We start from the raw sequence: 12,064 nt of genomic DNA on the forward strand, positions 1-12,064 counted from the left end.
ACATGGTACGTTATCCTGCTGGAAGTAACCATCAGAAGATGGGTACACTGTGGTCATAAAGGGATGGACATGGTCAGCAACAATATCTCAGGTAGGCTGTGGCGTTGACACGGTGCTCAGTTGGTACTAAGGAGCCCAAAGTGTGCCAAAAAAATATTCCCCACACCATTACACCACCACCACCAGCCTGAACCATTGATACAAGATAGATCCATGCTTTCATGTTGTTGACGCCAAATTCTGACCCTACCATCCGAATGTCGCAGCAGAAATCGAGACTCATCAGACCAGGCAACGTTTTTCCAATCTTCTATTATCCAATTTTAGCTTGTAGCCTCAGTTTCCTGTTCTTAGCTGACAGGAGTGGCACCCGGTGTGGTCTTCTGCTGCTGTAGCCCATTCGCCTCAAGGTTCCACGTGTTGTGTGTTCAGAGATGCTCTTCTGCATGCCTTGGTTGTAACGAGTGGTTATTTGAGTTAGTGTTGCCTTTCTATCAGCTCGAACCAGTCTGGCCATTCTCCTCTGACCTCTGGCATCAACAAGGCATTTGCGCCCACAGAACTGCCGCTCACTGGATATTTTCTCTTTTTCGGACCATTCTCTGTAAACCCTAGAGATGGTAGTGCGTGAAAATCCCAGTAGATCAGCAGTTTCTAAAAAAATACTCAGACCAGCCTGTCAACAACCAACAACCATCCCACGTTCAAAGTCACTTAAATCACCTTTCTTCCCCATTCTGATGCTCGGTTTGAACTGCAGCAGATCGTCTTGACCATGTCTACATGCCTAAATGCTGCCATGTGATTGGCTGATTAGAAATTTGCGTTAACGAGCAGTTGGACCTAATAAAGTGACTGGTGAGTGTAGATGTGTGATGATGCACCAGTCAATCTCTCCTTGATTTGCTCTGATCTGTGAACGCCAGGTAAAATACTGAAAGTTCAGTATTTTTTTTCTGTTCAGTAAAAACGAACAGCTCCCACTATTATCAGTCAATAACCTCACTAGCCAACAGTAAGTGAGGGACATATGCTCTGATTCATACATACACAGCATTGATATTCCTCAATTTTCTGTTGGATTAAAAAAATAGTAACTCTCCTAAAAGAGCTGCAGCTTTTTTTTTTGTCTTTAAAGTTTCTAGTTCTCAGAATAATACTACAAATAAAAATATTAAAATGTCTCAGTCAGAAAAAGCTTGATCTCTTCTTGTGACCCCAACTATGTAGTCATGACTAGTAAGTGAATTAAACAGGCATAATGACAATACAATCAGCATCAACAATAATTACATTATTTGCAGCTATTTGTAAGTACTGTTTTATCTTACCTAATGTATCACGTGAATATTCCTTCACCTGAATATTTTTTGTTAGCCTGATTTCTGAGGAGGATCTTAAAATCTGCCTTTAAAATCTGCCAATTGTCAATTTGTGACCCCCAGTGGGGTTCCCACCCCAACTTCAAGAACCACTGATCTACTTCACTCCAGGTTTATAGAAAATTATCAGTTAAAATACATTATCTTTACCCGTCCTTGTCTTTTTGGCAAAAACTAGGACAAAATGTCTCTTTCTGACAGAGTGTGATAAGAGATCCATTTAAAAATTGGTTATTTGCCAAGTTGTTAAGTTTAAATGGGATCTGGAGCCTTTTTATGCCTAAAGGATTTATAAATCAGAGATAATTGGTTTACAAAAGAAACTTTCCTGTAAAAATGGTCAGGTACTGGACTGAAAAAGAGTGAAAAAGTGACCAAAGTACAAAGAAAAACCATGATAACCAACAGAAAGCCTAAAGAAATACTGATCAAGACCAATTTAAAATATTACAAAAAAGTTAGCTGTGCTAACTGGAACCAAGCTATGAAGAAATGAGGGCGGCTCGGTACTCTATGCTTATGCATGCTGTGTTCACCACAGTCAGCTGTAGGAAAAAACTCATTTGCTTGTCCATTTACTCTGCTTCCCTTTGCAGCACAATGCAGCGGCAGCTCCCACACAAAGAGGCCTCACTGTGGGATTCAAATGAAGTGGGGAGGAGAAGGAGCGGTGCCCGGGAGGGTGTGAAGGGGCTGGTTGTGGGGTACGGAGATTGAATTTGGATGGGCAGAGCGGACTGAATGAGCTGAACAGTAAAAGAGGGGGGTGTTGATAGACACTGAAGGGTAAAGAGGAAGCAGGGGTGACAGGACAGAAAATCAGCATAACCCTGGCCCAGATCTCGGGACAGCGGTGCCCTCTGTCCCGCTGTGACACTGTGCAGCCTCCCATCAGCACAGCCACATAATGTAGAAGAAGGCCAGGCTTAATGCCAGATGCCTCTTGTGTCTGTGTTTCAGTTCACTTCAAGGTGACACGTTTTATTTAACAGCACGGCATCATTTGGGGCATCTGCTCTGTTTGACACAAAGTGTAGCAAAATGTTTTTGTATTTGAGAATTGTGTATCCGAGCTGATTCTGTGAGTGGTTGTGGGGATTTTAGAGGTAGTTGGTGTTGCATTCAGATGTAGTCAAATGAGAAGAGAAAGCTCGGCTAACACAGGAAAATAAGGTGCAGGTGAAGCTGAGGTCATCAGAGCCAAGCTGTGGTCAGAATAAAGAAAACATCAGCAGAGACCAAGAAAGAGGGAGATTTAGTCATCTGATTTCACCTGTTTCAGTGCTTTGTTTGGCTTTGAAATGTGGTGTAAAATTAAATTATGTGTGCTGTTTTAATCCGTATTAAGTAAAGAAAAATGAACTCTAAGTTTAACAAGTGTTTCTTGGACATTTAACAGTCTAATAGCTCCCTCTACTGGCCCTACTTTCTATGTAGGGACCAATGTTTATGAACCCAATAATGATTACTGTAAACAGAATGTAACAAAAAATAGTTATGCTGTTTCTGACACTTGATATTTAATTCTGTTCAATTACCTTGTATGGAAGGATAAAACTAATTCAAATATAATACAGTTCTTATCTTATGGTACATCTCATCTTCTCGGGGCAATAGACACATAAGGGAAACTCAGACATCCAGCAATATTCTACAGTTTTTTTCTGCAAGATCCCAAGGTATTCCCAAGCCACCCCACTACATACTGTGACTCCAGGATCCCAGTGGAATGTAATCCAAGAAAACCTCCAAAGAGAGGGGCCCAGAAGGCATCCTAACGTACCTCAACCGTCTCCGAGCTTCCCTAAATGACGGAGCTCTTCACTTTGTCCCTGAAGCTGAGTCCAGCCACCCTGAGCAGGAAGCCAATTTCATCTGTTTGTATCTAGGATCTTGTTTTTCTTGCTTTTTGGCTCAGCTCCATCTTCATCACAACACACCAGAGCAGCACCTGTATTACTACAAACAAGGCTCCATCCATCAGGTACCAACATACTTGAACTCTTCTGCTTGCGGCAAAAACTGACCCCTGACCCACAGTTGTCCACCCTTTTCTGGTCTAGATCCCTGGCTTCGGACTGAAAGGAACTGACTCTCAACTGCAAAACGCTCCAATGTATGTTAAGGGTAATGGACTGTAGACACCAACAAAACCACATCATCTGCAAAAAAAGTGAAGATGAGACCCTGAGGTTCCCAAAGCAGACATCCTCCTATTCATGACTAAATCTTAAGATTGCGTTAATGAACACAACAAAACTCCCAGGATGCTCTCAGTAGTTCAATGATGATGAAGGTCTAACATGAAATGTGTAAGATGAAAGCTACATTGCTCCGTCTGGATTCTAGATTTGAAGATCTATCTGCGACTTCTTTCCAGCTCCCTAGATTAAGCTTTTCCTTGGGGCCTAAGAAGTGTGATCCCTCGACAGTTGGAACATGCTCTGAGGTCCTCTTTCAAATCTAAACAGATTGCTGTAATTAAAGTAGCTAACCCTGTAAATGCTTTCTGCTCTCAGGTTTGGGAGACGTATAGATGAAACAGGTTCAGGAAATGAAAAAAAAAGGCTAAAATTGTTTTGTTTTTTTTGCCCAAATAGGTAAAACTCCACACGGATTCAAAGAGGGACTTAAAGCTTTTAGAAGACGAGCAGTGAAGCATGATCAAGGTTGGACTATTGTAATTCTTTACCATCATGATGTCTATGAAATGCAGTTAAAAGCCTTCAGCTGATCCAAAATGTTGCAGCAAGAGTTCTGATGAAAATTAAAAGGAGATATCATATTTCTCATACTTTAGCTTCCCTTCATTGGCTCCCTGTTAAATCCAGAAGAGAACTTAAAATTCTCCTCCTCACATATAAAGCCCTTAATGATTTATCTCCGGGCTGCACGGTGGGACAGTTGGTAGCACTGTTGCCTTGCTGCAAGAAGGTCCTGGGTTTCCGGCTGGGGGTCTTTCTGCATGGAGTTTGCATGTTCTCCCTGTGAATGCGTGGGTTCTCTCTAGGTACTCCAGCTTCCTCCCACATGACTGTTAGGTCGATTGGTCTCTAAATTGCCCTTAGGGCGAATGAGTCTGTGCATGGTTGTTTGTCCTATGTGTGTCTGTGTTGCCCTGCGATGGACTGGCGACCTGTCCAGGGTGTACCCCGCCTCCTGCCCATAAACTGCAGGAGATATGCACCAGCTCCCCTGTGACCCACTATGGAAGAAGCGGTAGAAAATGACTGACTGATCTAGCTCCATCATACATCAGAGATCTGATTGTTCCATATGTTCCTAACAGAGCACTTCCTTCTCAGACTGCAGGTTTACTGGTGGTTCCAAGAGTCTCTAGAAGTAGAATGGGAGGCAGATCCTTTAGTTATCAGGCTCCTCTCCTGTGGAACCAGCTCCCAGCTTTAGTCTGTGAGGCAGACACCCTGTCTACTTTTAAGGCTAGGCTTAAAACTTTCCTTTTTGATAAAGCTTATAGTTAGAGTGGCTTAGGTTATCCTGAGCTATCTCTGTAGTTATGCTGCCATAGGTTAAGGCTGCTGGAGGACATAATGACAATTTTCCCTCGCTCTGCCTATTCTCATTCTACTCTCCAATATTGTGTTATTTGTTTAATTTAGCTATTAACTTTATGATCTCTCTCCGACCCTGTCTTTCAGTGTTTAACCCTTTCTCTCTCCTAGACGTAGCAACTGACTGAGCTTTTACTGTGACTAACTGTATGTGCTCTCTTTCATAATGTAGACTCAAAAACTGTCTCAGATTTCATCTGCCTAGCTGTCTTTCTCTCCTAGATGAAACCAGTAAAGGAGCTACATCCATTAACATTTACTTTTCCTTCCCATAGAAAGTACTCCTGGATCAGTGCTTCTTTTTTCTCTTTGTGTCTCTGCTCTGTTCTCTCTAACCGCCAGTTGGTCGTGGCAGATGGCCGCTCACACTGAGCCTGGTTCTGCTGGAGGTTTCTTCCTGTTAAAAGGGAGTTTTTCCTCTCCACTGCTGTCATGTTTTCCTGTCTTTCCCATTTTGGAAAGAGAAAAGGGGAACGGTATCCTAGAAAAACAAGAGGTTATAGATTACAAATGAAAAGATCCTCTGATCAACCTAAAAAAAATAAAGTACTAATTTCAGATATGCTTCAGTTACAGTTATTTTGTAGCCCATTGTTAGGAGGCAACTTACACACGTGGACAAAATTGTTGGTACCCCTCGGTTAATGAAAGAAAAACCCACAATAGTCACAGAAATAACTTGAATCTGACAAAGGTAGAAATGAATAAAAAATCTGTGAAAATGAACAAATAAAAGTCAGACATTGCTTTTCAAACATGCTTCAAAAGAATAATTAAAAAAAATAAACTCATGAAACAAGCCTGGACAAAAATTATGGTACTCTTAAAAATAATGTGACCAAAGGGTTAAATGTTAAATCAAGATGTGTCCATTAATTAGCATCACAGGCGTCTACATTCTTGTAATCAGCCTATATATAGGGCTACAGGTAGTCACTGTGCTGTTTGGTGACATGGTGTGTACCACACTCAACATGGACCAGAGGAAGTGAAGGAAAGAGTTGCCTCAGGAGATTAGAAAGAAAATTATAGACAAGCATGTTAAAGGTAAAGGTTATAAGACCATCTCCAAGCAGCTTCATGTTCCTGTGACCACACAGTTGCACATATTATTCAGAAATTTAAGATCCATGGGACTGTAGCCAACCTCCCTGGACGTGGCTGCAGGAGTAATATTGATGACAACACAAAGAGACGGATAATACGAACGGTAACAAAAGAGCCCAGAAAAACTTCTAAAGAGATTAAAGGTGAACTTTAAGCTCAAGGAACATCAGTGTCAGATCGCACCATCTGATGTTGTTTGAGGCAAAGTGGACTTAATGGGAGACGACCAAGGAGACCATTGTTGAAAACAAATCATAAAAACGCCAGACTGAAATTTGTCAAACTACATGTTGACGAGCCACAAAGCTTCTGGGAGAATGTCCTATGGACAGATGAGACAAAAACTGAACTTTTTGGTAAGACACATCAGCTCTATGTTTGCAGATGGAAAAATGAAGCATATAAAGAAAAGAACACTGTCCCTACTGTGAAACATGGAGGAGGCTCTGTTATGTTCTGGGGCTGCTTTGCTGCATTTGGCACAGGGTGTCTTGAATCTGTGCAGGTATTATGAAATCTCAAGACTATCAAGGGATTCTAGAGAGAAATGTGCTGCCCAGTGCCAGAAAGCTTGGTTTCAGTCACAGGTCGTGGGTCTTGCAACAGAATCATGACCCAAAACACAGTTCAAAACACCCAAGAATGGCTAAGAGGAAAACATTGGACTATTCTGAAGTGGTCTTCTATGAGCCCTGACCTAAATCCTATTGAGCATCTTTGGAAGGAGCTGAAACATGCCGTCTGGAAAAGGCAGCCTTCAAACCTGAGACAACTGGAGCAGTTTGCTCATGAGGAGTCGGTCAAAATACCTGCTGAAAGGTGGAGAAGTCTCATTGAGAGTTATAGGAATCGTTTGATTGCTGTGATTGCCTCAAAAGGTTGTGCAACAAAATATTAAGTTAAGGGTACCATCATTTTTGTCCAGGCCTGTTTCATGAGTTTAATTTTTAAAATTATTCTGTTGAAGCATGTTTGAAAAGCAATGTCTGACTTTCATTTGTTCATTGTCATAAAATTTTATTCATTATTACCTTTGTCAGATTCAAGTTATTTCTGTGACCATTGTGGGTTTTTCTTTCATTAACCGAGGGGTACCAACAATTTTGTCCACATGTGTATGTGTAGGCTGCCCAGCATCGCAGGAAAGAATGTGGACAAAATGTTTATGATCAAGCAGTGCATCATTTAAAAACATCTGCAGGTGCTGAGAGGGTGATTAATATGACTTTTATAATTTATCAGGCTATTATTTGTTTTAATTGGATCTAAAATATTACAGCGCTGGTGGTAAAGAACCATACAAGAACTGGTCTTTTTTTTAGGGTTTACAAATCTATGATGTAAAAAAGACAATAACAATAAAATATCTGAAATATTAATTTTATCAGTTCATAAGTTACCAGTACTTTTCTCACACATTAATAGAGCCTTGTAGTGAAAGTGCAAATAAATCAAAGGAATAAGATTTTATCACATGAATATGAGCAAAAGACCCCCAGCAGTTTAATCCCATTCTCAGTTGCAAAAAGGGTTACTTATTTTGGATTTTCTGTACCATTTCGTGGCAGATTCCCACAGTATGAACAGACGTTTGAATTTTCTTAGGATCAGTCGTCAGCGGAAGCTTTCACTGACTACGGGACATTTATGAGCTCGGCCTTTTGGCTGAATGACAAGGCAATACATGTGCAAACCTCAGTGAGACAAGAAAAACACAAGAGGATTGCTTTTTTAGGTTTAAGCGATCCCTTTATCACATCCGCATGTTGTGCAAATCTGACAGAAGAAAAAAAAAAAAGTAAAGCAGTCCAAAGCATCTAAAGTGCTGAGGTTAAAACTGATTGACATTGAACTGTCACAGCGCTTTTAAAATCACAGCATGAAATCAAGAAAGAATAAAACACTAGTATCGATTTGAGCAGTTCTTGTGTCTGCATCAGAGCGTTCGCTGGTGTCGTCGCAGACCTGACACAGATGGAGTTACTTTAAAATAAACAACTACAGCCCCACAAGAGACAAGGACAGTGTTTTACTTTCATTTTAAAATGATTTGAAATCTTTCAAACACAGTGCTCAGTCTGATGGAAGTTCGATCGACAGTCAGTGGCACGGCCCAGTCCGATGGAGCGGAGATAAAACAGTAAGAACAGAAGTGGTCGCGTCTTTGAGACAGGTAGGTAGGCTGTGTGTAATGGGAGAGATGAAGGAAGAAGGTTACGGTTGGTTCGCTGCAGTGCGTTGTCTTCCATCATCTAAAACAGCTTGATCATGGATTCCCGAGACTTTCCAACTCCAATCCATTTGACTGAGGGGAAAGGCAAGGAGGAGAGAACATCTTTATTAACCCTATGAGAAATTTTGGGATTCAAGTATTATATAACAATAAACCATTTAACTGACTATCTAGTAATAATTTTGTTGGTCCAAACATGGCTCTGCTGTAATGATTTGCCATTTTGTTGGACTTCTTGGGAGTCATAGGATAGGACAAAGACAAAACAAAGACACGCAGTCATTAACAAACATAAGATTAATTAAAGATTCTCCAATACTCTAACAAAAAAAACCTTATATTAAAAATAGCTGCCTTAATCCTCAAAATAAATCCCTTCATTAAGGCTGCGTGGTTAAAATGAAAGCAGTAAAGTATTATTTCAGTCATGTGTGTGTGTGCGTGTGTAACCGTACCAGGTACTCCCACATGCTCCTCAATGAAGCGCACATACTTCTGGGCGTTCTCAGGCAGCTCCTCAAAGCTTCTAGCTGCTGAAGTGTCGCTATTCCAGCCGGGCAGCGTCTCGTACTGAACCTCAACGCGCTGCAGCACCTCCTGATTGGCTGACACAAATCAGTCAGAGCAGAAGACAACATCAAAACATTTGCCTTAAAGCAATTCTACATGTCTGTTGAAAACTGAGGATCTCTGTAAAGATTCAAGCAGACTGGAAGAAGTGGAACTGTGTTTTGACAACATCAGTTGACAGCAGAAATTTATCTGATCTGATTTTTGTTTGTAATGAGAAGAGCCAAAAAGAGAGAATAGTGGAACTGGAAATCAAAATATTTCCTCAGTTAATATACACTGCTCAAAAAAATAAAGGGAACACTCAAATAATACATCCTAGATCTGAATGAATGAAATATTCTCATTGAATACTTTGTTCTGTACAAAGTTGAATGTGCTGACAACAAAATCAGACACAAATCATCAATGGAAATCAAATTTATTAACCAATGGAGGCCTGGATTTGGAGTCACACACAGAATTAAAGTGGAAAAACACACTAGAGGCTGATCCAACTTTGATGTAATGTCCTTAAAACAAGTCAAAATGAGGCTCAGTATTGTGTGTGACCTCCATGTACCTGTATGACCTCCCTACAACACCTGGGCTCCTGATGAGACGGCAGATGGTCTACTGAGGGATCTCCTCCCAGACCTGGACTAAAGCATCCGCCAACTCCTGGACGACCTGGATGTCCCAGATGTGCTCAATCAGATTCAGGTCTGGGGAACGGGATCACAAATCACAGATCGCTTTCCACGGTGTCTCCAGACTCTGTCACGTCTGTCACATGTGCTCAGTGTGAACCTGCTTTCATCTGTGAAGAGTACAGGGCGCCAGTGGTGAATTTGCCAATCCTGGTGTTCTCTGGCAAATGCCAAGCGTCCTGCACGGTGTTGGGCTGTGAGCACAACCCCCATTTGTGGACATCGGGCCCTCATACCATCCTCATGGAGTCAGTTTCTAACAGTTTGTGCAGACACATGCACATTTGTGGTCTGCTGGAGGTCATTTTGCAGGGCTCTGGCAGTGCTCCTCCTGTTCCTCCTTGCACAAAGGCAGAGGTAGCGGTCCTGCTGCTGGGTTGTTGCCCTCCTACGGCCTCCTCCACGTCTCCTGGTGTACTGGCCTGTCTCCTGGTAGCGCCTCCAGGCTCTGGACACTACACTGACAGACACAGCAAACCTTCTTGCCACAGCTCGCATTGATGTGCCATCCTGGATGAGATGCACTACCTGAGCCACTTGTGTGGGTTGTAGAGTCCATCTCATGCTACCACGAGTGTGAAAGCACCACCAACATTCAAAAGTGACCAAAACATCAGCCAGAAAGCATAGGTACTGAGAAGTGGTCTGTGGTCCCCACCTGCAGAACCACTCCTTTATTCAGTGTGTCTTGCTAATCGCCAAAGATTTCCCCCTGTTGTCTATTTCATCTGCACAACAGCTGTGAAATTAATTGTTAATCAGTGTTGCTTCCTAAGTGGACAGTTTGATTTCACAGCAGTTTGATTTACTTGGAGTTATATTGTGTTGTTTAAGTGTTCCCTTTATTTTTTGGAGCATTGTATGTTAACAGTCCTACTGATACAAAATTCACACAATTGTCATGATTGTCAGTATTTAGAAAGCAATCCTATTCTCAATCAGTGCAAATTAATATTTTCTGGTTTAGTCCCAATCGATGGCTTGTAAAACGTTTCATTACCAATTTGTCAAACATGGTGTTGAAGTATGTCATGATGGTTAAAAGCAACAAGCTCTTTCAAGACTTTCTAAACCTGATTGTTGGGAAACATACTGATGGCAATGGTTATAGGTTTATTTCTAAACTTCTGAATATCCCAGTTAGCACGGTTTAATCCAGAAAGGGAAATAACATCTTTTCACCCAGAGCAGGGGCTCCTTGCTAAATTTCTGACAGGAAAGACACACTAGAAAGGTTTTAGAGGGCCAAGGACTACTTACAAAGAGCTTCAGAAAGACACTCAATTAGCAGGTATAGTTTTTTTGTTGTTGAAAACAAACAGTAACGAAATTGCAAAAGCCTAGACGCAAAATCACTGCGCAAGACTCCACTGCTGAAGTTGAAGCTTGTTTGTAGTTTGCTGCAGAACATTTGGACAAGTAAATGAAGTACACAGAGAACATAGTCTTCTCAGATGAGAACAAAACTGAACTCCTTGGATGCCTTCCCACACATCTGGTTTGGAGGGGTTAAGATTCCAAATTTTACCCAAAAAAAAAAAAAACACACGAACAGTGAAGTTCGGAGAGGGTGTTTTTCAAAATATGGTACAAAGAAACTTCATTTAACTGAAACAAAGATAAATGGAAAAATGTAACGAAACATTCTTCTGAAGGTAAAATAAGGTTGTTTTTTTTAACAAGACATTTGACCATGCGACAACAAGAAACGTTTACCGTAAATGTACTTTTTTGGCACACAGACAAACTTACCTGGAAAGTGAGGTATAATTTCATCATCGACTTTGTACGCTAAGCCCACTCTGATCTCTGGAAATACATCAAGTATGTCCAGTTTTGTAAGTGCTAAACTGAAAGAAAAGTGGGACAAAGACACAAACGTTTTAGAATAAATCTCAAACCAAGAATGTATTTTTTCTATCTTACACATAATATTTAAAAAAAAACATTTACATTGCAGTAAAGATGAAAAAAAATGTAAAAAAGACATACGCAGTGAAGCCATTTATCATATGTGCATATTTGATCAGCACCAGATCCAGCCAGCCACAACGCCGTTTCCTGCCGGTTGTCACGCCAACCTCCTTCCCTCGGGTCTGAAGGAGCTCTCCAATCTTCTGATCAACGATAAAGGAAACACAAACATTTCATAAAGGAGTTTTCTCCAAACCTCCTGTCCCGGTAGAACCTAGAACTCTCCTGCCATTAAAGCTCTGCCTGACTTTTTCAGTCAGGTAGTCAGGCTGTTTTACGTGAACCAAAAATGAGGGCTACCAAGATGCCCTCTAGGTGGTGGTGTTTGGCAACAAACAATGCATCTTCATTTAAGGAAGTTCTTATAATCTCTCTAACTCTTACAGTTATGTTACAAATAATAACACTGCATATAAAAAGTGAGTAAAACTCAAAATCCTTTCCAAACCCACAAACGCATTGAAAACAGTCCACTTTCTATTCCAAATCAAAAATTGAAGAAGAAAAGATCACGTTTTTTTTTTAATCACTCACAAG

At 41.0% G+C, this 12,064-nt stretch overlaps 1 protein-coding gene across 1 annotated transcript in view; it reads right to left on the minus strand.

Annotated features, from left to right (window-relative positions):
• Positions 1 to 7,425: 7,425 nt before the first annotated feature.
• The window catches only part of adss2 (adenylosuccinate synthase 2), a 30,134-nt gene continuing 25,495 nt past the window's right edge, over positions 7,426 to 12,064 (minus strand). The window contains exons 10-13 of the mRNA XM_047351914.1: positions 11,546 to 11,670; positions 11,306 to 11,403; positions 8,750 to 8,899; positions 7,426 to 8,366 (exon numbers count right to left, since the gene is read on the minus strand). Coding sequence (XP_047207870.1) covers positions 8,314 to 8,366; positions 8,750 to 8,899; positions 11,306 to 11,403; positions 11,546 to 11,670 — 426 coding nt within the window. The 3' untranslated portion in view covers positions 7,426 to 8,313. The remainder of the gene's footprint in view (positions 8,367 to 8,749; positions 8,900 to 11,305; positions 11,404 to 11,545; positions 11,671 to 12,064) is intronic.

This window comes from Girardinichthys multiradiatus, chromosome 22, assembly GCF_021462225.1.
Source record: "Girardinichthys multiradiatus isolate DD_20200921_A chromosome 22, DD_fGirMul_XY1, whole genome shotgun sequence".
Lineage (NCBI taxonomy): Eukaryota > Metazoa > Chordata > Actinopteri > Cyprinodontiformes > Goodeidae > Girardinichthys > Girardinichthys multiradiatus.